We start from the raw sequence: 24716 nt of genomic DNA, 5'->3' as shown, positions 1-24716 counted from the left end.
CCCCCTGTGTGTCGTATGCATGTGCCCATGCTTGCGCCTACATAAAACACAAGGAGTTGTTTTATTTCCTTTATCCATCTTAAAGAAGAATAGGATCAAAGCAGTTAGGTTCTACCAGCAGAACCTTCTATATGGCAAAGCTGGTGGTACTGGTGGATCACACTGCTTCTTAAGAGCTGAGTTTGTTCTTGCCCGTGTTAACCATGGCTATCACATGATAACATCTAAACTTACAGACTAATGAACTGCATTATAGCAGATTCTGATTTTTACCTACCTTTTTCAGTGGGTGACTTTATCAGTTTTTCTACCTACTCATCTGATATTTGAAATCCCAAATAGTATTTATGTTTATAAGAAAGAAAAAGAAGAAATATACACACATTTACGTATATATGTGCATATCCCCAGAAAATCACTGGCAATGTCTTCAGTGTTCTATGAACCAAAATGTTATCAAATTAGTATTCCCATATGATATTAATTGATGTTCATAGTGATGACTTTGAGATGTGGCTTTGCCTTTCGGCGAATCAAAGGAAGTTAAAATTATCTTCAGTTTTGTTTTAGTGTTTGATCTACCTTAGTTGAGTCTTTTTGGGTGGGGTTTCTTTTGGAAAATGGATGGACTGTGCTATGTTTGATGATATGTTATTAATAAGAACGCCCAGTTTAACAAAATATCCCATTCTCCTTTATTCTGGATCAGAATTTCTCCTCTAAGGAAGGCTGAAATATGCTAGAAGAAATAATCCACAGGTTAAAGCACTGATATACTCATACCTCAGATGTAGGTTCTGATAATTGGAACAGATAATTCATACAGCAGATCAAATTCCATGTGTATATGTCTGTCTGCACTCTTGTTCATACTTGAATTATAACCTTGTTTGCTAAGGCTGGTTTCCCTAATCCTATGTACTTTTTCTTTACTGTAGTCCAGCAAAATTAAAAAGGGAAGCAAAGGAGACTGCACTGTACTGAAGCCCACACTCATGGCAGCTGTCCCGGTGAGTATAGATTGGCAATGTCAATTCTTTACCTGCACTTGGACTTTTAAAAAAGTAACGCTCTCAGGTGTATTTGTTTACATTTTAAAATAGTTTTACCTTGTGGAAATTAGGTAAAATGATTCCTTTAAAATCTTAGATAAGTGGTGGGGAAAGATGAAATGGCAAACTTCTGTGATGTATGCCTGTTAAGGTTTGCTGGGACTTGAAAATTAGGTGATGAAACTGACCTAGCTCAAATTACCTAGTCAAAGAATTGATCATATTTTAAAGGTAGAATACACTCTAAAGATCATCTTGTTTAATCACTTCATTTAAAAAATGAGGCAGCCTAGGCCATCCTAGAGAACTGGGACAGTGTATCCAAGGTTACAGAGCTGGCCTAGAACCCAAGCCTCATGACCCTTATGGTGACTAAGAAAGACTGAGAAAATTATCATTTGAGAGAGCTCCTAAAGAAAAAAAAGGCTGAATTCTAGGTATTCAAAATCCTTATGTGAAATACTGCTTTTTACAAAAATAAGATATTACATTTTATAGTCTTGTAATGATAAATTGTGAAATATTTAACACAGTGCTTCTAACTTGTATAATCAAATATATTCTAGCACCTATAGGCTTTGGAAACTCCAGTGGGAGTATTGATATTGTTTATATTACAGACTTGAAATCTTACTCCAATATCTTTCAAAGAATTATTTTTTGCACATGAAAAGTCTGAGTTTAGATAACGAAGTGTTCAGTCCAAGTTTTTCTAAGAATTACAGATGAAAGATAATTTTTAAAGCTTCTAATTATAAAATTACCAAATAACCAAAGAATTAGAACAGATCAGAACTGCGTTTGCCTTTTTATTTAGGGGTGCTGTAGAATTTAGCAAGTTTACAAGTGGAAAGGATAGGCTTCTGATTAAAAACATATGAAATGATGCTAATAATAGGTAGCATAGTACTTAACTATGCTCCAGACACTGTGGTAAGTGCTTTAGGTGGATTATCTCACTTAATCCTACCCAAAACTCTGCTACGTAGGTCCTGTTATCCCCATTTTAAAAAGAAAAAAAAAAAAAAAAAACTTGCCTAAGGTCACAGAGCCCAGAGGTGGTGGTTAAAGCTTGAACTATATCAGTCTGATCCCAGAGTCTTCTTAACCACTATGGCTGTCCGTTTAGGACTGTTTTTTATCTTTTGTTTTGGGAAACAATATGTTAGCTTTATTACCCAGAAGTCCCTAGGAAACCGTATCAGAGAACATAATTAGGGAGGGGAAGTAGCCAAGGAGTCTAGGAAGTAATGTCTGAATTTAGGCCCAAAAGAGAAACAGGAGTTAGCTGATACACTATGTATCCTTTAATTACCCCATTGTTCATTATTCCTTACTTTGTGTCTAGGGAGGCTAACCTCTGTGGGTGAATTACCAGGAGGAAGTGCTTGCCTTCTCATTTCTGGTTGGGCTCAGCCACTTGTTAGTACTCATGCGAGATCAGAGGGCAGGGAAAGAGAGAGAAGTCTGCATGCTTATTGCCTTTGCTCCTTCCCTGCTGGGCTGTGATTTTTGTCAGTTGCTGTAAGGCGCTCATTGGACAGTCTCTTTCCCATTGGCTCTAACCCGGTCTTTCCTGTGGCTACCACCCTTCACCAGGTCCAACTATGTTTCTCTTCTCTTACTTCTTCAGGCTTAAGGATAGTAAACGATCTCTCATGTTGCTAGTCCACTGATGCTTCACCAAACCTTACTGGCCCCCTTAGCTCCTCCCAATCCTCTGTAAATAGACCTTTTAAAAAATATTTTTATTGAGAATTGGTTTTGATAGATTCTATTTTCTGAGTTTCTTTCTTTCCTGAGTCAGAATAAAAGATTCATGTAGTATTGTAATAGTCACGTAGTCAGTGTGAGAATTCAATGTAAATCACTACTTATAAACAGGGAGTCAACTGAACATCATGTAACATTAGGTTGCTGTAAAGGGTTAACTAAATGTGCTGACAATAAATCCTGCCAACTTGTTGCAGCTTCGTTGTGTTCCTTACTCAGTGAGGCCTTTCTGTGCCTCAGATTAGTATCTAGTATCAGGGGTGGTTTTCACGTATCTGTCTCACACCCATATGCTTTTTTTCTGCCCAACATCCCATATACTTTTTCTTAAACTATACCTGATTTATTGGTAGGCATCCACATGATACAATTTACTTACTTCCCTTAGGAGGTGATTCTTTTCAGTTTAAAATATATTTGGCATACAATATTATGTTTGTTCCAGGTTTGCTACATAATGATTTGATATTTGCATACCATATACCTTCTTAAGAGGGTTAGTTATAGGATGTTAAAGTCTCTTTAGGGAACCTTTGGGATTTCTCAATCACAGGTATAGATAAAGATTTCAGTTACACAGTAGTGATTCTTTTTGTGGAAATGGAGAAAACAACATTGTACCGTGCTTGAATGCTGTGCCCCCCAGCTTTGTTGACATATAATTGAAATACAGCATTGTGTCAGTTTAAGGTATACAATGTGATAATTATACACACACACACACACACACACATATATCAAAATGGTTACCATAATGTTAACATACTTATCACCTCACAGAGTTACCGTTTGTGTGTTTATGATAAGAACAGTTTAAGATCTATTCTTTTAACAAATTTCAAGTCTTGTTAACTATTTTTACAGTCTTATTAACTATAGTCACCATGCTATACATTAGATCTCTAGACTTATTCATCTTTAACTGGAAGTTTGTATCCTTTGAACAATATCCTCCCGTTTCCCCCTCCCCCTATATCCTGGAAACTACCAGTCTACTCTCTGTTGCTGTGAGTTCAGCTTTTTTGATTCCACATGTAATTGAAACCATACAGTATTTGTCTTTTCCTGTCTGAGTTATTTCACTTAGCAAAATGCAAGGGATTTATGAATAGGTGTGCTTTAAGCAATAATTATTGTTAATTTTTGCTAAGTAATGCCAAGAAAATATCATTTAGTGATAGAGTATGTTTGTTTGTTTTTAGTTTGTTTGGTTTTTTGTTTTGCATATATTAGCTTGGGAGTTAGTATATCCCAAATCTAGTCCTACTTCTAATTTTCCAGGGAGCTGTGAGCAAGAATCCTATTTTCTTTTGTTATTTTAGCTTCTCTTAAAATGGAATATAAATGCCTAAATTATAGGGACATAGAAATTTTAAGAAACTGTAAAGCTCTTAGCTATGCTGTAAGAGTCCCAAGATAGTAGTAATAAAGAAAAAAATTAGCATTAGATTTTACATAGTTGAGTGTTTTGGTGCTATATGAGAATGACTGAATATATTTGAAAGACAAGAATTTTTTATAAATACAAATAGAAATCTAGACAATGTAAGGCAGCAGAGGAATATCTTCTAGGCCAAGGCACAAGATAAAATCCCAGAAGAAATAAGTGATGAGGTGATAGGCAATTTATCTGAGAAAGAGTTTAAAGTAATGATGGCGAAGATGTTCAGAGAACTCAAAAGGAGTGTACATGTACAGAGTGAAGTTTTTAGCAAAGAGTTAGAAAACATAAAGAATACCCAAACAGAATTGAAGAATAAAATCACTGAAATGAATATAACACACTAGAAGGAACCAAGAATAGACTAAATGAGGCAGAAGAATGGATCAATGAGCTAGAAGACAGATTAGTGGAAATCACTACTACAGAACAGAAAAAGAAAAAAAAAAGAATGAAAAAAATGAGAATAGTTTAAGAGCACTCTGGGACAATATGAATTGCACTAATATTCGCATTATAGGGGTCCCAGAAAGAGAAGAGAGAGAGAAAGGACCTGAGAAAATCTTTGAAGAGATAATAATGGAAAACTTCTCCAACTTGGGAAAGGAAACAGTCACCCAAGTCCAGGAAGCACAGAGTTCCACACAGGATCAACCCAAAGAGGAACACAGCAAGGCACATAGTCATCAAATTGACAAAAATTAAAGATAAGGAGAAAATTTTAAAATTAGCAAGAGAAAAGCAACAAATAACATACAAGGGGAACTCCCATGAGGTTATCAGCTGATTTTTCAGCAGAAACTCTACAGGCCAGAAGGGAGTGGCAAGATATATTTAAAGTGATGAAAGGGGAAAACCTATAACCAAGAATACTCTATGCAGCAAGGCTCTTGGTCAGATTTGAGGGAGAAATCAAAAGCTTCACAGATAAACAAAAACTAAAAGATTTCAGCACCACCAAACCAGCTTTACAACAAATGTTAAAAGAACTTCTCTAGTCATCAAAACATAAGAAAAGAGAACAAAAAGAAGAAAGAGAGAAAAAAAAAAAGACCTACAAAAGATTGCTTTGGCAGTTCGGGGTCTTTTATGATTCCATATAAATTTTGGAATTGTTTGTTCTAGTTCTGTGAAAAATATTGTGAGTATTTTGACAGGGGTTGCATTGGATCAGATTGCATTGGGTAGTGTGGCCATTTTGATAATGTTGCTTCTTCCAATCCAAGAGCACAAGATATCTTTCCATTTCTTTGTATCATCTTCAATTTCCTTCGTCAGTGTTTTATAGTTTTCAGAGTATAGGTAACCTCCTTGGTTAAGTTTATTTCTAGGTGTTTTGTTGTTTTTGATGCCATGGAAATGTTTATGTCAGTTATAAAATTCTAGTTTTTAAAGTGGAAAAAAAAGTGAATGAAGGGCCACAGATGGCAAAATATCCTCCTTTCTTATGGGTGGGTTGTATTCCATTGCATATATATGCTGCATCTTCTTTATCCATTCATCTATTGATGTGCACTTAGGATGCTTCCATATCTTGGCAATTATAAATAATGTTGATGTTAATAGTAGGGTATATGTATCTTTTTGAATTGATGTTTCTGTTTTTCTTAGATATATGCCCAGGAATGGAATTACTGGGCCATATGGTGGTTCTGTTTTTAGGTTTTTGAGAAACCTCCATATTGTTTTTCATAGTGGCTGCACCAATTTACATTCCCACCAACAGTGTACAAGGATTCCCTTTTCTCCACATCCTTGCCAACATTTATTTGTGTTCTTTTTGATGATGGCCATTCTAACAGGTGTGAGATGGTATCTGATTGTGATTTGGACTTGCATTTCCCTGATATTAGTGATGTTGAGCAACTTTTCATGTTCCTATTGGTCACCTGCATTTCCTCTTTTGGAAAAACATCTGTTCAGTTCTTCTACCCATATTTTAAATGGGTTGTTTGTTTGCTTTTTAATTGAAGTACAGTTGATTTAAAATGTTGTATTAGTTTCTGGTGTACAGCATGGATGGACTTGGAGGGCATTATGCTAAGTGAAATAAGTCAGACAGAGAAAGACTAAATACTGAAGATATCACTTACATATGCAATCTAAAAAAAATAACAAACTAGTGAATATGACAGAAAAGAAACAGACTCACAGATGTAGAGAAGGAACTATTGGTTACCAGTGGGGAGAGAGAAGGGGGAGGGCAAGATGAAGGTGGAGGATTAAGAGGTGCAAACGATTAGGTATAAAATAAGCTACAAGGATGTATTGTACAACATGGGGAATATAGCCAATATTTTATGATAACTATAAATGGAGTATAACCTTTAAAAATTTGTGAATCACTATATTGTATACCTGGAACATGTAATTATTGTACATTAACTATACTTCAATTTAAAAATATGATATTGTAAAATAAATATGTAAATAAAGTAAAAATGGTTAAAAAAAGAATTTTTAAAAAATTATCTTTATGTGACAGGTGAATGAATTATTTACACTCTATAACATTTAAATCTTTTAAGACAAACTTACTGTATAGAACTGAAGAAACCCTATACTTGTCCTTCATGTTTTGAAACAGTGAACAAGTCAGTGAAATTAATTATATAATAACTATTTCTATTACCTAAGATACTGTAAATAAGGTATTTTCAACTAAAGACTGTCTCAGTGTTGATGCAGTTCTTTTCCAATTATGGAATATGTTGCTTACCTTTTAGGAAATCATGGATAGAATTTATAAGAATGTTATGAGCAAAGTCCAAGAGATGAATTATATTCAGAAAACTCTGTTCAAGATAGGATATGATTACAAGTTGGAACAAATCAAGAAGGGATATGATGCACCACTTTGCAATCTGTAAGTATATCTCACAGACTGTTAGTTTGAGCCTTTAAATCTTTTCGTGGTTTTACATCTAGAAGATGAATAAGTAAATGGTAAGTTAATTTAGTTTGAGCATCACCACCATGGTCATGAGGTTGAATTTCTCTTTTATCCATTTCTAAGTCTCATTGCTTATACAGCTAGCAGAGGACTCTGAACTCTGATCTTGGCCATTTAACAAATTTTAATAACTGAGTACATATTTAAGATTTAATTATAAAATTTGGCCTTAGGAAGGAAAACAGGAATAGACTTTTGTATCAAGACATTTGAGTTTAAAAAGTGCCATTTCTAACTAAAAAAAATGTGATTTTCAAGACTTATTCTGCATGAAGTTTCCTGATTTATTCATAAAATAGTGTATTAAGTATATGAATGTAACAGTTATTTTAAATGTGGTGCTAGGGAGTCAAGGTGGGGAAATATTTTTCATTGGAAGGGAAATAAGATAGATGACTAAATGCCCCAAAGATAACTATAGTTTTTCCCTTTGACATCATCATTTTCTTTCATTTCCTGACACTGCACATTTCTTTTGCATTTTAAAGAGTTTTTCTGGCATTTTTTCAAGGTGTTACTAGTTGTTGGGGGGCATTTCTCATTATCATCGCGGTTCTGAAATTTAGATGTTAGACCAAAGTTGAGAAATCTTTTCCAGAATGTACAAATTAGTGTGTCACCAAGATTAATCTATGCATGTATTAAAGTCATTGATTCCCCCTTTTATCAAGGATACTGTTTAAGAAGGTGAAGGCTCTGCTAGGAGGGAATGTTCGTATGATGCTGTCTGGTGGAGCCCCCCTATCCCCACAGACACACCGATTCATGAATGTCTGCTTCTGCTGCCCAATTGGTCAGGGTTATGGGTTGACAGAATCCTGTGGTGCTGGGACAGTTACTGAAGGTAAGCATTTTTAACATGGCAAATAATTCTCTGTTAATCGCTACTAGTAAAGCCAATTTGCATTGTCTTTGGGAACCACGGTGACTTTATACCTTTTAAGTAATGTCAGATTCAGTGCAAATCTACATAGTTTTTGAGTTTTAGGAAATTTTAGCTGAGTCATGTGTACCCTTTATTTGAAGCCTCGTAAGTATTTCTGCTACATTGTTAGTCCTCAAATCTCTGTCTCTGTGGTCTTTTAATCTTCTCCCTCTAAATGATCACTTCCTTGGAGAAAGGACTCTTGGAATAAGGTAGCACTTTTGTGCTCCCTTGTGAATCTATGTTCCTACCTTGACTTCTTGTTTGCTTTCTCTTCTGTTGTTTTCAATAGCCTATAGCAGGGTTTCTCAACTTTGGCACTATTGAAATTTTCAGCCAGATAATTCTGTAAGATGTTTAGCCATTAGAGAGCATCTAAATTATGTGACAGTGAAATATATCTCCAGACGTTGTCAAATATCCCCTAAGGGGCAAATTACCCCAGGTTGTGAAACAATGGGGTACAGTAATTTCTTTTATTAACTCAGTTTCACTTTAAACTCATTGTGGCCAAAGTAAATGCCATTATCCAAAACCATCTCTCCACTGCCAAATTGCTTGTGTTGTTACCATCCTAGCTTTGAAGTCCTCTGATTGTTTATTTTGGATATCTTTAACTTTCATCAGATCTTCCCATTTCTTCACTGGATTTCTTCCTCCCCTGCATGCCACCTTTGGCATCCAGCCTTTTATTATTTCACACTGCCCTGAGGTGATAGCCTTTCAACTGACATGTCTGCCTCTATTATATCACTTTTGATTCATCCTGTCTTCTGTTAGACACATCCACCTCAAACACTGCTTCCTACCTGGTGAACCTGACTTTCAAGGCATCTTGATCCAGGCACTGTTGTCCCTATTCATCGTTATTTCCCATTATCTCCCATGTATGAACACACCTGGCTCTTGTCTCGAGACAAGCCCATCTTCTCACTCTCTCTTGTATTTTCTGTTCCTTTCTCTTGGAATGACCTTTTTGCTGTCTGATCATGGCCATCTTCTCATGTACAACTCTTCAATGAAGTCTTTCCCACCTATTTCGTTTTACATTGATCTTTCTAGTCTCTAAGGTACTGTTGTGCTCACCATCAATACCCTGCAGTTTAGTGTTTAAATGTGTTCAAAATTATTTCATATGCTTTTCTCCCCAGGTAGTTTGTAAACTCATTGAGGGCAGGGTCTCCTTACCTTTAATATGTTTTCCTCACAATGTTTAATATAATGCTAGGTATAAAATAGGTTGTCCATAAATACTTGATTATTGCTAGCAATAATCACAAATTACAAAAGGACACCACCCTCCTCCTCCTCCTCATGTTTAATAATAACCGCCGACATTTATTTGAACACTTGGTTCTTGCCAGAAGTGTTGAGCCTTGTCCACGCATCATCTCATTTAATTCCCGCGGCATATCCCTACGTGAAATGGGTTCCGATGTTATCCCCATTTAGATAGATGAGGAAGTGGAGGCTCAGAGAATTTAAGTAACTTGTCCAAGATACACATCCAGTCAATGAGCTGCAGAGGAGGAATTCCAATGAAAATTTGTCTTACCAGAATCTTGGGTAGATAATGGTGATGCCAACTCTCTTCCTTTAACAGAGATTTATGTTCGTAATTATCTGAAATATAGCCATGAGAAGCGAAAATGGTGTAATGACATTGGGATCAATTGCACTGTTAAAATGAAGCTGAAATATTGGAAAATGGTCACACTGCAATCCTCTCACTGTGGCCTCTTCTTTTGTCATCTTTCAGAATCTGACTCTAGCTGCAGTATTCCTGTTATCTCATTGGTACGAATCTGAAATGTGTTACCCTAACTAACGTTTGTTGCTTTTTCTCTTATAGTTACTGACTATACTACTGGCAGAGTTGGAGCCCCTCTTATTTGCTGTGAAATTAAGCTAAAAGACTGGCAGGAAGGTAAGCATTTTATGACAAGCTCTAGTGTTTCTAGATATGCTGAAAACTACCATGAGCCTCTAGACTTTTATTTTTTTTAAGTGTTAGGTTGTCTGCAGTAGCAAGCGAGTCTTTGCTGTTGCTTGCTCCTTGTGCTTTCTTTTTCCTCAGTAACATCTTTAGATTCTGAACTTAGGGATACTTGATAGTGAAGAAGAAAAATTCTCAGTAGGGCATTCCCTGGGTTTGGAGAAGGATGGATTTCCTATCCTTTGAAGCTCAACTTTGCTAGTAAGGAGGTTTGGGCTGGGAAATGAAATCCCAGATTTTCAGGGGATAGAGTGACTAATAATACACACACACACACACACACACACACACACACACAGTCCAATTTCCTAGCTCTTGACCCCAACAAACATTTTTAAGGTTGAGAATCAATTGTTCAGCTCTTTGTATAGTTTAATTTTTATAAGTAGCTATAAAACGTGAGCCACTTAGACGAAACCTGTGCTTTACAGACATTGATAATAATTCTTTTAGTAAATCAGCTGAAGGTAAAAGTAAACCAGTCTTCCCATGATGAAATTGTGAAAAATATTAAACATATTCATTAACTGCAAAACAAGTAATTAATAGCCTAGCCATGTCAGATAAAGGAAGAGTAATTAAAAAGCCTAAGATTTTATTTTATTTTTAAATTTAATATCTTTAACATATAACATTGTATAAATTTAAGGTATACATGTTAATTTGATACATTTATGTATTGTAATATGATTGCTGCCTTAGTAATATTTAGCATCTCTATTACATAATTGCCTTTTCTTTTTAGTGGATGGGATAATTAAGTTTTAGCCTCTAAGCAAGTTTGATAAACATAGTACAATATGTTGTCTTTAAAAAAAAAAGCTTAAGATTTTGAAAGAAAATATTTACCTTGGGATGGAGCCATAGACTGAAACTTTTAAGGACCAGTTACCTTGTAGGACACATCCTTTAAGCTGTTCAAACCCAAGAAAATGAACGGGCTTTATCTGACATAGATGTGAAGTTTTGAAAAGTATTTCTCCTATGTCATTTTTTTATTCTGTGCATTATTGTTGGTGCTCTATGAGGAAATAACCATTCCTTTTGAAATACTACATTGAAAAGCCAACTTCATTCCCAAATGTTTTACACGTGAGAATAAGTCCTTCTCCTTTCTCCCATGGTAATTCCTATCCAATTCTAAAATGAGAATCTGAAGAATTATAGGGAGTATATGTCTGCATGTATTGGGCATCAGCATCAAAATTGTTTTATTAAGTTGGTTATTTATTAAGCATTGAAATCAGAGAAACAAGGTATATCATAAAACATGATAAGGAGAATTTTGCCCTTGATTTTTATTTTCTCATTTTCAGGTACTGTGTTTTAATGTCAGTTTTGGGGAGTGGGTCCATATTTGGAGTTTTCCTTGCTATGAAAGAACCTTTGCTTTATATAATAAGAATGATCTTAATGTTTGGCACACAGTAGGTTTTGTCATATTGAAATGTTGAATAGCTTTACATTTATAAGAATAGCTAACAGCTGAAAGGAACTCTGCTTTTAATTCTTTAATGACATAAAATGTAACCGATGTCTCCATTTATGAACTCAGATTTTTTGCATATTTTCCTTAAAGTAAGCTTTATTCAGTAATAAACATATAATGGATATGATCAAATTTTTAGTAGTTATTGTCAATTATTTCAGTGCTTCTACTTTTAAAGCTATGAGTGGTCATAGGCAAAGTTAAGAAAATAAAATTTCTCACTTAATGGTGTTGCCTTTGATAGGCACTTACTACTTGCTTTCTTTGATTAAAATCTTCTTAGAATATATCTGAAATACATTTAATATCAACATATTAATAATTAACTTATAACAACTTGAAGTGTTACCCTTCTCAGAGGTAATTTTGTCTTAACAGAGCTCTGTGAAGCTTTGAAGATGTTCTAAGTGGGAAATTTTATGATCCTGGGAAGTTTTGGGATGGGTGTTGGTTGGTGATTATCATTGAGCCTTCCCTGGTACTTCTGAAATCACAGTCATCCACTATCCTCACACAAATCTGAGTAAATGTAAACTAATATGCTCCTATAAGGGGAAGTAAAATTTGATCAGCAGAAAAATATTAGCAAAGGAGCTTTAAGAATTAATTCAAGTAAATCTTGTTTTATAGTAATAACTAATTTGCTTTTATGACTTCCAGGCGGTTATACAATTCATGACAAGCCAAACCCCAGAGGTGAAATCGTAATCGGTGGACAGAATATCTCCATGGGATATTTTAAAAATGAAGAGAAAACGGCTGAGGATTATTCTGTGGATGAAAATGGCCAAAGGTGGTTTTGCACTGGTGATATTGGAGAATTCCATCCTGATGGGTGTTTACAGATTATAGGTCAGTGGATTCTCTTTTTGCACTTTTCTTTAGCTTTTGCAACTTTAACATATATGAAAGGCAATATTGGTCAAGTCATGAATAGGGTTGATGATTCCACTGGTTTAACTTTTAGATAAGTTATTGAAATTTTGTCTGTGCTTTTCCATCTGTAAAGTAGGGACAACAATCCCACGGGTTTTGTTAGGATTAAATGAGTTGATAGATATTAAATGTTTAGAGCAGGGCAATCTCTGCACTTTAGTAAGTGGTAGCAGAAGCAGCGTTTGACAGGGGGAAGGATGGACAGGGTAATGAGAAAACAAAAATTGCTCATAAGTTTTTCTGTTTGTTTTGTTTTTGTTAACTACATGTGGTTCTGTATAACCATCTATTGTAACATCCCCTATTCTAGGCCTTCTTCTCCATTTACCTCGCCACCCAAGAGGCATTGTGGACATGTTATTTGCCCTAGTGGTCATTTATATGGCTCTAACTAGCCTGGACTCTTGGAAAATTATAATGTCAGTCCTCAACATTAATCTGTTCTTCTGAGAATGCCAGTTGATTTGGCACTGCTCTTATTGAGCCTACTGAAACAGACTTTTAAGTTCAAAGGTACTCCAAAATAGCCCTTACACTGTTTGCTTTAGTCAGGCAAAGTTAAAAATTTGACTGCCTGATAAGGGCCACTCTGATGGGTCCTATTCAAGTTCTTTTTGAGCCATAAAATTTACTGTCATATCTCTAGTGGCCCATTTAAATCTGTCTCTGGACCCATATGTGACCTAAATATAGTTAGTGATTTCCTGGGAAAATTGATTCTTTGCCTAGAAGTTTGATCTGCCAGAGAACTTCCCAAGAGACATGGTTCAATTTAGACCCAATAACCTCCCTTCTCCCCTTTTTTTCACCCTTGATCCTTAATTGTACTGCAATCAAAAGTTGGCTCTGTTGGCATGTAAAGTGGGGTCCCGGCCTAGAGGTAGGCAAGTCAACACTCACACAAAGTATATAAGGCAACCTGGTGATTATCCAAGCTGTGCCATCCTGTGCCAGCACATTATTAGAGCACTGTCACTTTAACAAGATAGTGTCAAATCTAGCAAATAGGGAATTAACACTTATTGACTGTCTTCCATATGCTGGACATTGTGCTACATGCCTGTATGAGGAAGGCATCATTATCCCTGATAAAATTGAGGGTTGGAGAGGTCAGCTGACGTGCCCAGGATCACATAGCTAGCAATGGACAAAACTACTACTATTCAGCTCTAATGCTCCAAGGTCTTCGTTCCTTCTATTAAGTTCATTGTAGTATTAAAGATTATAATAAGATATTAAAGCTTTTGGTGTAGGATGTAACATTTTAGCCACTACTTCTTTAACTGGGCATTTTCTTTTTAACTGATGTGTATGGGCAAGCAGTATACATAACAGGATTTTAGAAGTGTCTTTCTAAATAAAGATTAAGGCAATGAGATTGAAAGAAAATCAGAACTGCACATACCTTAATAAACGTACTATGGATAACTTAACATGTTTCATGGTTTACAGATCGTAAGAAAGATCTGGTGAAATTACAAGCTGGAGAATATGTATCTCTTGGGAAAGTAGAAGCTGCACTGAAGAACTGTCCACTTATTGATAACATCTGTGCTTTTGCCAAAAGGTAATTTTAAAGTTGCATTTGTGTTTCGTATACTTACAGTAAAAGAATAATTGGGAAAAATTGATATAAGGGAAACACCAAACTTTCAGAGTTGAGGAATGTTACACATTTATGAAAGTTCTTGAATTCAACAGCTTAAAGATCATTTGAGATAATCCAGGCATTTTAACTATTTATTAGACCACCTACTGTATCTTGCTAAATACTTAGCTATGCCATAGCAGTCATATAATTTAACATCCATGACAACTGAAACTTAGCATAAGTAATTGTCCCAAGAAGGTAACACAGCTAGTAAGTTATCTAAATTAAAAACTTGATTGAACCATTTTCTTTTTTTATATGTTAATACGGTTTATTTTTCTGGGCTTTATTACTCCCTTAAAGTTTTTAATTGTAAAAACCACAAAACCTAAATTTACCATTTTAACCACTGCTAAGTATACAGTTCACCAGTGTTAAGTATATTCACATTGCTGTGCAGCCAATCTCTAGAATTTTTCATCTTGCAAAAGTGAAACTCTATATCCATTAAGCAACTCCCCATTTCCCCTTCCCCGCAGCCCCTGGCCACCACCATTCTATTTTCTGTTTCCATGAATTTGGCTACTCAGAATCATACAGTTTTGGGGGTTTTTTTGGTGACTGGCTTAATTCACATAGCAAAATGTTCCTCAGGGTTCATGTACATTGTAGCATGTGTCAAAAATTCCTTCCTTTTCAAGGCTGAAAAAATATCCCATTGTAATTATAGGCCACATTTTGTTTATTCATTCATCCGTCTATGGACAAATTGGCTTGCTTCCACCTCTTGACTATTGTGAATGATACCACTATTAACATGGATATTCAAATATCAGTTCAAGATCCTGCTTTCAGTTCTTTTGGATATATACCCAGATGTGGGATTGCTGGATCATATGGTAGTTCTATTTTTATTTTTTGAGGATCTGCCATACTCTTTTCCATAGTGGCAGCACTGTTTTCTTAATTCCCATCAACAGTTGTACAAGGGTTTTAATTTCTCCATATCCTCACCAACACTTTTTTCTATTTTTTGATAGTAGTCACTGTAATGGGTTTGAGGGGATATCTTGCCGCTAATGATTAGTGATGCTGAGCATCTTTTCATCTGCCTGTTGGCCAGTGGTATATCATCTCTGAAGAAATGTCTAGTCAAGTCTTTTGCCCATTAAAATATTTTTCTCTTATTTCAATTATACAATACAATGTTATCAACTATAGTCACCCTGTTGTACATTAGACCCTCAGACCCTGTTTATCTTATAGCTGAAAGTTGGTATCCTTTTGTCAACCTCTCCCTATTTTCCTCACCTTCAGCCCCTGGCAACCACTTTCATACTCTGTTTCTAAGAGTTTGACTTTTTTTTTTTAAAGGTTCCATATTTAAGGAATACCATGCAGTATTTGCCTTTCTCTGTCTGGTTTATTTCACTTAGCACGATGCCCTCCAGTTTCATCCATGTTGTTGGAAATGGCAAAATTTCATTTTTCTCATGGCTGAGTAATATTCCATTGTACACGTACACTACATTTTCCTTATGCATTCATCCACGATGGTCACTTGGTTGTTTCTGTATCTTGGCTATTGTTGACTAATGCTGCAATGAACATGGGAATGCATATATCTCTTTGATACCTTGTTTTAATTTCCTTTGGATATATACCAAGAAGTTGGATTGCTGGATCACATGGTAGTTCTGTTTTTAATTTTTTGAGGAGCATCCATATTGTTTTCCATAGTGTCTGCACCAATTTCCATTCCTGCCAAAAGTGCACAAGGGTTCTCTCTTTTTTTTAACATCCTCATCAACACTTGTTATTTGTCTTTTTGATAATAGCCACTTTAACAGGTGTGAAGTTATATCTCATTGTTTTGATTTGCGTTTCTCTGATGATTAGTGATGTTGAGTACCTTTGCATGTACCTGTTGGCCATCTGTATGTCTTCTTTGGAGAAATGTCTTTTCAGTTCCCCTGCCTATATTTTAACTGATTTTGTGTTATCGTTTTTGCTATTAAGTTGTATAAGTTCTTTAGATATTTTGGATATTAACCCCTTATCAGATAAGATTTTCAAATATTTTTTCCCATTCTATAGGTTGCCTTTTCATTTTGTTGATGATTTCCTTTACTGTGCAGGTCTTTAGCTTTATATATTCATACTTGTTTATTTTTGATTTTGTTGCTTTTGCTTTAGGTGTCAAATTCAAAAAATCATTGCCATGACCTATGTCAAGGAGCTTCCCCCTATGTTTTCTTCTGGGAGTTTTATGGTTTCAGGTCTTTGCCCATTTTTTAATGGGGTTATTTTGTTGTTGTTGTTGATACTGAGTTGTAGGAGTTCTTAATACATTCTAGATATTAACACCTTATTAGATACATGATTTGCAAATATTTTGTCCAATTCAATAGATTGCCTTTTTATATTCTGTTGTGTCCTTTGATACACAGAAATTATTTTTTATTTTTGTTGTATTATTCATCTGTTTTTTTCTTTTGTTGCCTGTACTTTTGGTGTCATAGCTAAAAAAGCATTGCCAAATTCAGTGTTGTGAATCTTTTCCTATATGTTTTCTTTTAGGTGTTTCTTTTTTTTTTTCTTTTTAATAATTTTAGCTCTTACATGTTTAGGTCTTTTGATCTATTTTGAATTAATTTTTCTATGTACTGAAAGGTAAGGGTCCAACTTCATTCCTTTGTATGTGGATATCCAGTTCTCTCAATACTGTTTGTTGAAGAGACTGTCCTTTCCCCACTGAGTGGTCATGGCACACTTGTTGAAGATCATCTAACCATATATGCAAGGGTTTATGTCTGGATTCTATTCTATTCCATTGGTCTATCTATATGTCTGTCTTTATGGTAGTATTATGGGTTTTATTACTTCTTAATGAAACTGTAACAAATAAAAGAAATATGTATTTGGGATTATTTATTGAATCATTTATGAGTAATTGTTCTTAATGTTTTAATTACTATTTTGTTTTATTTTCCAATTTTTTAGTGACCAGTCCTATGTGATAAGTTTTGTGGTTCCTAATCAGCAAAGATTGACACTTTTGGCACAACAGAAAGGAGTGGAAGGAACTTGGGTTGATATCTGCAATAACCCTGCCATGGAAGCTGAAATACTGAAAGAAATTAGAGAAGCTGCAAATACCAGTAAGTAAGAAATTGCTCGTCTGTTGAAGTCCCTAAAAGTCATTTAGTGATGTCCTATGCATTAGGCTTTTCAAGATGTCTAACCTGTTGCTTTGCCTCCTGAAAAAATCATATTTTCTAATTATAGGTTATATATATTATTTGTATATTTGATTTGTTTTAATAATCAAATAAATTTAAATTCTGCCTCTTAAATATATATAATGAGTTTCCATGTTGAAAGGATCTTTAAATGTCATATAGTAGAATAACCTAACTAATTCTTTATTGCATGTCACAGCATCCCTGCTAGGTGCTCATCTCCCCTGTGTTTGGAATGGTCCATCTTTGTTCTGATAGCTCATAATAATGTGCCCTGGTGTGGATCTCTTATCATTTACTATTGTGCATACGTACTTGATGTGGGCTCTTTCTGTCTAGAGCTCTTTGCCCTTCAGTTCTGGGAAATATCCATTAACCTTTTTTTTTGTTTGCTTGCTTTTCTTTCATAGTTTTTCCCCTTCAAGTTCTGTGTTCATGTTTTTATCTGGGACTATTTTTGTAAGGCTGTTGGACCTTCTACTCTCATCCTCCAATCTTATTATCTTATTTTCTCTTTTGTATTCTATCTTTTCCTTTTTGTTTCATATTCTGGCAGAGTCTCTCAACTTTATCTTTGCTTCCTTCTATTGAATTTCCAATTTCCAATGTCAGAATTTTAATTTGCAAGACCTCTTTCCTGCTTTCTTGGTGTCCTTTTAATAGTATAATGTTGCTCTTTCATGGGTGCAGTTAATGTGTTGTCTCTTATTCCTCTAAGGTTGTTAAAGGGATCCCTTTTATGAAGTTTTCTTCTCTGTTACTATCTCTGCTTCCTCCAAGTTCCACTTTCTGCTTGCTTTGGTCATAGCCTCACATGTATCTGTGGATCCATGTCTGTCCATTCATATGTGAGAATAAGGTACTAAAAAGCTATTTGGAAAGCTTACTGGGCTTCACTGAAAAGTTATTCAAATGTTATTGTCTTATGTCATTCCATTTCTCCAAAGAAGACTTCTCTAGTCTCTTATCTGGGGGCCAGTATTCTGGTAGCCAAAGAAAGGACATTTAAAAGGGGCTGGAGGCGGGATGGGTAGGTCTTACTCTCACTGAATCCTTATGTTTTCAGCTTTACTCCCTGCCTCTATTGTACCTAGTGTCTTTGAGTCCAGAGTCTCTCTAGTTCACTTTTCCCAAAAGGTAAACCTGTCTTAAGCCTGGTTGAGGAGGAGCAGGATGAGGGAGAACTATCCTCTTAACAGGCTGGGAACCAGCCTTCCTATTTTCAGAGTTCCCCTCACCTCTGCCCTCTACCCCTTGTCTTCTGGCTCAGGAGATCGGTTTGCCTCTTGTCGGCGTCCTTCTCTCTTGGCTCCCAGTCAGTTACTGCTAGTCCGTTTGTTTGCCTTTGGTCTTCTAAGATTTTGTTGATTCCTCTCATCCAGTGTTCTCTTTCTCTTGTTTTGTTATTTGCTTTTTTCTTATGGATAATACCTTTTTGATTTTAAAAATTATTTTCAACCATTCAAATTATTTTGCAGAGGAGCAGAGATCAACTGTGTACTCTTCATGTTTAATTGGATGCTTTTAACCTAGTTTTAACCTGTTGCTTTTCCTCCTAAAAAATGAAAATATCATTTTTTGGGGATTATAGGTATATATGTTAGTTATATTATAAAATATTGGACAATCCAGAAAATTTAAAAGAGGAAGTAAAAACCACTTGATGGTAGTTACCTTTGGGTGGTGACATTACATTCTAGTGTGTATACTTAACCTGTCAACATCATCGACATTTTTCTAAGTCAAGTCAATACAGAATTGCATGGTAATTTTTTTAGTTATTATTACAATTTGCACAATCATTTTTAATAGTCATCCAGTATAGGAGTGTCCATTTAAGTCCTTGTTCTTAGACTTTCTTCCTTCCACTGTAAACAATAGAATATGTATCTTTTATACACATTTTTTTCTTATATAATTATTTTCTTAGTATGGATCCTTAGAAATGGAATTTCTGAGTCAAAGAAAATACGTGTTTTAAAGGCTTTTCCCTCTTATGTTGCCAAGTAACTCCTTTTCCCGGAAAAACTGGGCTAGTTTATATTCCTATCAGAGATTCATTAACACACCTATTTCCCTAATTAAGCTACTATTATTGATTTTTAAATTAACTGCTTAGATTACATTTTGGTTAAAAAATATAGTTTGTAACATTTGTTAGCAAGTTGAAGTTGAAAAACTATTTTCCCCAAGGAGAAGATTCTTATCGTTAACACTGGACACTGTAAAGTTTTAAATAACAGTTGCCTATTGACATAACTGGAAAAGTAAGTTACTTTTTAAAGACAGCTTAATGTTTTTTTTTAAAGTTGGTTTTATTAATTATAATATTATTGGTATATCACACTTTCTATATTAATGTCTCCAGGCTACCAAAATTTTCTTTGATATGAACCCTGATGTTTTTCTTTGAATGTAGTATTTTACAAAGTATTTCAGCCAATAGGCTGTTATTCTTAGTCACTCTCTGAAATGTACTAATGGAGTAGAATGTGACTTGACTAATTCGTCTTTCATAGTTAACTCTGTAAAAGCAATAATTGGGAAAGTCAGGCTGGATCATAATCAGGTGGAAAATGGAATAAAATTCTAGGACCTGCTAGGCCCACATAGCTTTCCTGTGCTTGGATTGAGGCATGAAATTGAACAATTCATGATTTGGATAATGAACACTAATCATGAGCGAAATCTGTATAACTCATAAGCTTGTCTGTGCTATAGGATTTATTTTGCCAACCTTTTGCTTCAGTTTATAATTTCAGAGACTTAGGCGAAAAAGTATAAAATAGGTTTGATTGTATTCAGCTAAATCCATCTGAAATCATACATCGTTCACAGCAGGCCTCTTCATGTTTTAAACGTAAGTGCAAGGTAGAGATAGTAGCATAAGAATGCAAAATAATTGACATTTGCAGGTCACATTTCATAATGTTCTAGGCAATTCTGATAAAATGCCATGTGTAAGATCATTTTTGGTTTTTTCTTCCCCTAATCTTTTTCACTTGTTGGCAGTTTAGCCTGTTTATCAGAAGCTATGTGATTGCCCGTTGCTCTCTAGAGCTTGTGGTGCTAGATAATGATTGAGAGTTCCCAAAATTATGAAACCTCGAATGCAGTCTTTTTTAAAATAAATATGCTTAATTTGTTTGTGTGCAATTGAAATAATGTGCCAGCTTTGTCCCAATATTGTCAGTGTTTCTGGAATAGGACCTATATAAGTAGGGAAAGTAATATGAAATAAAAGGTTTTGGAGCCAGGTCAATATTTGAGAATTTAACTGTTTCCTTGAGATCCAAATGTGATGTTGGGAGCAGATGGCTTATTTCAGGCACCTCTGTGTAGCTGAACTGTGCTCTATCATCAGAGTAGGTATGGTTAATTTGAACACGTTTTAAGTTCCTTTACTACCTGTTCAGATACGACTTTTAGGAAGTTGATTCTAAGTCATTTGAAAGATTATTTTTCACACCCAGCTTTCTATTTTTCTCTCATTTTAGTGAGAACTTCACTAATTCAATGAAGCTTTCATAAAACTCAGACTAGGATTAGAACAGAAACTTCCATGAATTTGAGTTCTTTGTGCTTGTCACTGAAACAAAGTTGTTTCTAAAGTTACCTACGCTGTTTAGCAGTAGTTTTCAAGCATGCAGGTGTCTGCTGCTTTGAAATTGCTATTTTAAATAATTGCATATAAAATAAAGCTCATCTGTAGACTAGCATTACTATCAATGTGCCTTCAGAGATTTAAGGCTGACCTCGTATTAATAATAAGTAACTTGATGGAATATAACTTACTGAATTTAAAATGATTGAATACTGTATTGATTCCTTCTATGTCCATATTTCTACCATTTTCTTACATCTTCCATGTGTTGAGTTGTCTAATTCAAGTACAATATATACTGGATCTATTCTTATATCATTTAAAATAATGAAACAATTGCTGTGTACTTTGAGAAATATAAAATGAACTTGTCAAGTGGTGGTATCAGTAATGAACTAGAACATGCCATTAAGTCAGTGTGCCTCATCACCTGCATCATCTAGGTAAATCTGGCAAAATTCAGGTTTTATTCACTGTTTCTCTCTCTCCCACTCTCCCCTACTTCCCCAACCCTCCTTGCTCTTCCCCCTCCTTTCCCCTCTCTCGTCTCTCCTACCCACCCCTCCCTTCTCATTTCAGTGAAATTGGAGCGATTTGAAATTCCAATCAAGGTGCGCTTAAGCCCCGAGCCCTGGACCCCTGAAACTGGCTTGGTCACTGATGCTTTCAAACTGAAAAGGAAGGAACTGAAGAACCATTACCTCAAAGACATTGAGCGAATGTATGGGGGCAAATAAAACACTGCTCTCTTATTTACAGTCTTGCAGGAGGTGGCCTGGTGGTTTTTCAGTTCTAGAGTTTTAAGCCTTGTTGAGCTGTTAGAATGTAAAGTGTATCATTCTAAAGACATGGTAATAAAAACAAAAACCAAAAGTGATTAAAATAGTTGTTGAGTGTACTTTAACTTAGTTTTGCATAGTTCTAGTGAAGCCGAAATTGAAAAGTTATTTCCCTGTAGCTGTGTTATTAATTTTAGAGCAAAATTTCTGTTTTCAAAAATTAGCCTAAGAAGTACTTGTTTTGTTAAAGAAAAATATTTAATGTTGAACAAAATAAATTGGAGTTGGAGTAGAATGTAGTTTGAAGAAATTTGCAACTTCCAATGTCTATTGTCTTCCTAGTTCAGAAGATGCTTAAATATTAAGCATGACAAAAAAAAATACATATTAACACTACTCAAAGCAGAAGTGCTACAGGGCTTCAAAATTCTCTTCCAACCATTTATCTTGAATCATAATGGAATATACAGAATGAAATAATACCTTGGAAACCATTTTAAGATTCATAATTGTTTTGTAGGTTAGACAGAATCATTGTAATATTGTGAATAATTACAGTGCCTGAAGTAAGAATATAAATGCACCAAAAAAAATCTAGTAATATATTTAAAATGAAATTGAACTGCTTTTTTGAAACTTGGAGGTCTGAAAACAGTAACTGTAATTATTGGAATGACTTAAGAGTAAAAGTACATCTTTAAAAATGCTGAAAATTGCCTTTCTATGTTTGTTCAAAATACAACTGAAACCAAGACTTAAAATGATAGAAAATTAATCCAATTTTAATAAGAAGCATTTTCTCTTTTAGAAAAGGGGATGAAATCATGAGTATTTAGAATTACCACCCTTGTACAGCACTGAACCTGGGAAACCTAGACTCTGAATTTATCTTTGATAACAGGGATTGATTTTAAAGTGTATTAAAGTACACTTGTAATTTAAGGTCTGTTTGCTGTTGCTGATTTGATTCTTGGTCAGTAATTTATATTTCAGAAAGCCTTTTATTTTGCTTTAATTTTAGCAAAGCGGGTTATGATAAATGACTTCCCCAATATCTTGTGTGGAATATATGAATGAATTAATTAACTTGGATGAGTTTTGGGAAGTTAAAGGGAAAAACACACTGTTACGACTTTTTTTCCTGTTTGTGACAAGAGTTTAGAAACTGGAAATGCTGGATTTGGGAGAAGGGAAGTTACTCTATAAGGGACTGATACTTGTGCAGTAACTTGGCATGTAGGCTTTTTTTATTTGAATCTTTAAAGTCTGGGATTATATATATCCCTGATGGATAGTCACACTTGAACCATAGTTACTGTAAAAAGCAAAATTCTTAATACTGTTATTCTTTGCACTTTTTTCTTAATCATTTTATATATATACATATATATATATACATATATATATATACACACACATATATATATACATATATATATATATGTATATATATATATATATTGCTTACATTGCTTTGTACAGATGTGGGCCACCACCGCAACAAAACACATTCTTTTTACTCTAGAATATTTATAAAGAAAATATTTAAATGTTATGTATATGGTGGTAAAAAGGAAAAAATCATCTGGTGTTGTTATAAGCAAGGATGAAGGTTTTTTGTAAAGAATGTTCAGTGTTCTGCAATGTAAAAGTTGAAGCAGGTTCTCCCTGAAGTTACATGTATGTGATTGTTCCCATTCTTCCCAACTTGCCTTCGGAGAACGAAAAACCATTCTTATCAAGTAGACTACTATTCAGCTCCTACTGTTCCTGGCCCACTGTTGATCCTTTACGGATGATGTCCTTAAACCTTTCCCATAGGTGACTTTCTCCCCCTTTTGGAATGGTGATTTTAAATGTGTGAGTGCATGCATACTCAGATATTTGCACCCTCACCCACTCCCATCTCCCCAAAGCTAGAACACTGCCAACTAATCTGTTGTAGAGGTCCTTTAGAAACGTGATTAACACTTAAGTTTGGGTGCTGCTATTTGTTTGCAAAAATCCAAATATTATCAAGGGACCAGGGAGATGCCACTACCCCGATTTTTCATCAAAAGATATACATGTTTCTGTAAACAGATCTTTCCATATTCATAGTGACTTTTCAAGTATTTGAGCCTAAAGATTTTGATCCTACATTTTTATACCTGTTTAAATCGTTCACTGTTACTATTACACATCAGCCATAAATACAGTTGTACTTAAAAATTCTGTACACTTAGGTACATTTCTAAGTCAAACACTTGTGACTTTTGCTTTAATTATATGAAAATATCTTGCCTCCTTGATATTTGTATTAATTCTTTTTTTTTTCCCGGAGTGGAGGTATAATTGTATCACTTTTTGGAACTGAGAAACAGATGAATGATTCAGAAAGTCAGACGTTAAGGAGAATAATGTTTCTTTGGTCATAAAGGCTTTCCTGATCGCATGTGACAAGTGTTTCTAGAGTAACAAATGAGAAAAGATTGTGTGGTATTTGGGATTTGGAGAGAAGTATTTTAATTTCAAATGTAGTTACAAATGAAAATGTATTCATATTTGTAATTTCTGTTAAAATGCACGATTGCAGGATTGTTACTTAGATTTCTGTGTTTATTCTTGATGAAAAGCTTTGTTTGTTCTTGTTTTTAAGTTTGCACTCGAATCTTAAGAAATAAATCCACCCATGTTATCATACCAATTTGTGCTTAATTATGTGCCGAGATAAAATCTGCAAGGTCGAAGAATTTTAGCCAAACTTTTAAACACATATTTCAAAAGTACTCATCTTTAGGTTTATGGAATTGCATTAAGCAGTTAACCTGGTTTGTATAAATCCCATCCATTAGTTTGGAGGATTTGAACCCAAAGCTGTTACTTACATACAGTTAGTAGAGTAGAACCCCTTTGTAGAGAGCACTGATACTGTGGGACAAAACATAGTTGTGTT

At 34.8% G+C, this 24716-nt stretch overlaps 1 protein-coding gene across 3 annotated transcripts in view; it reads left to right on the top strand.

The window, feature by feature from the left end:
* The window catches only part of ACSL4 (acyl-CoA synthetase long chain family member 4), a 71301-nt gene extending 46838 nt beyond the window's left edge, over window positions 1–24463 (top strand). For all 3 annotated transcript variants that reach the window (XM_031445514.2, XM_031445513.2, XM_031445512.2), the window contains exons 9-16: window positions 939–1010; window positions 6993–7132; window positions 7891–8063; window positions 9997–10071; window positions 12290–12481; window positions 14018–14132; window positions 17160–17317; window positions 21582–24463. In XM_031445514.2, coding sequence (XP_031301374.1) covers window positions 939–1010; window positions 6993–7132; window positions 7891–8063; window positions 9997–10071; window positions 12290–12481; window positions 14018–14132; window positions 17160–17317; window positions 21582–21739 — 1083 coding nt within the window. In that variant the 3' untranslated portion in view covers window positions 21740–24463. The remainder of the gene's footprint in view (window positions 1–938; window positions 1011–6992; window positions 7133–7890; window positions 8064–9996; window positions 10072–12289; window positions 12482–14017; window positions 14133–17159; window positions 17318–21581) is intronic.
* Window positions 24464–24716: the final 253 nt, after the last annotated feature.

The sequence above is a fragment of the Camelus dromedarius genome, chromosome X (genome assembly GCF_036321535.1).
Source record: "Camelus dromedarius isolate mCamDro1 chromosome X, mCamDro1.pat, whole genome shotgun sequence".
NCBI lineage: Eukaryota > Metazoa > Chordata > Mammalia > Artiodactyla > Camelidae > Camelus > Camelus dromedarius.
This window is presented reverse-complemented; position numbering and strand designations above follow the sequence as displayed.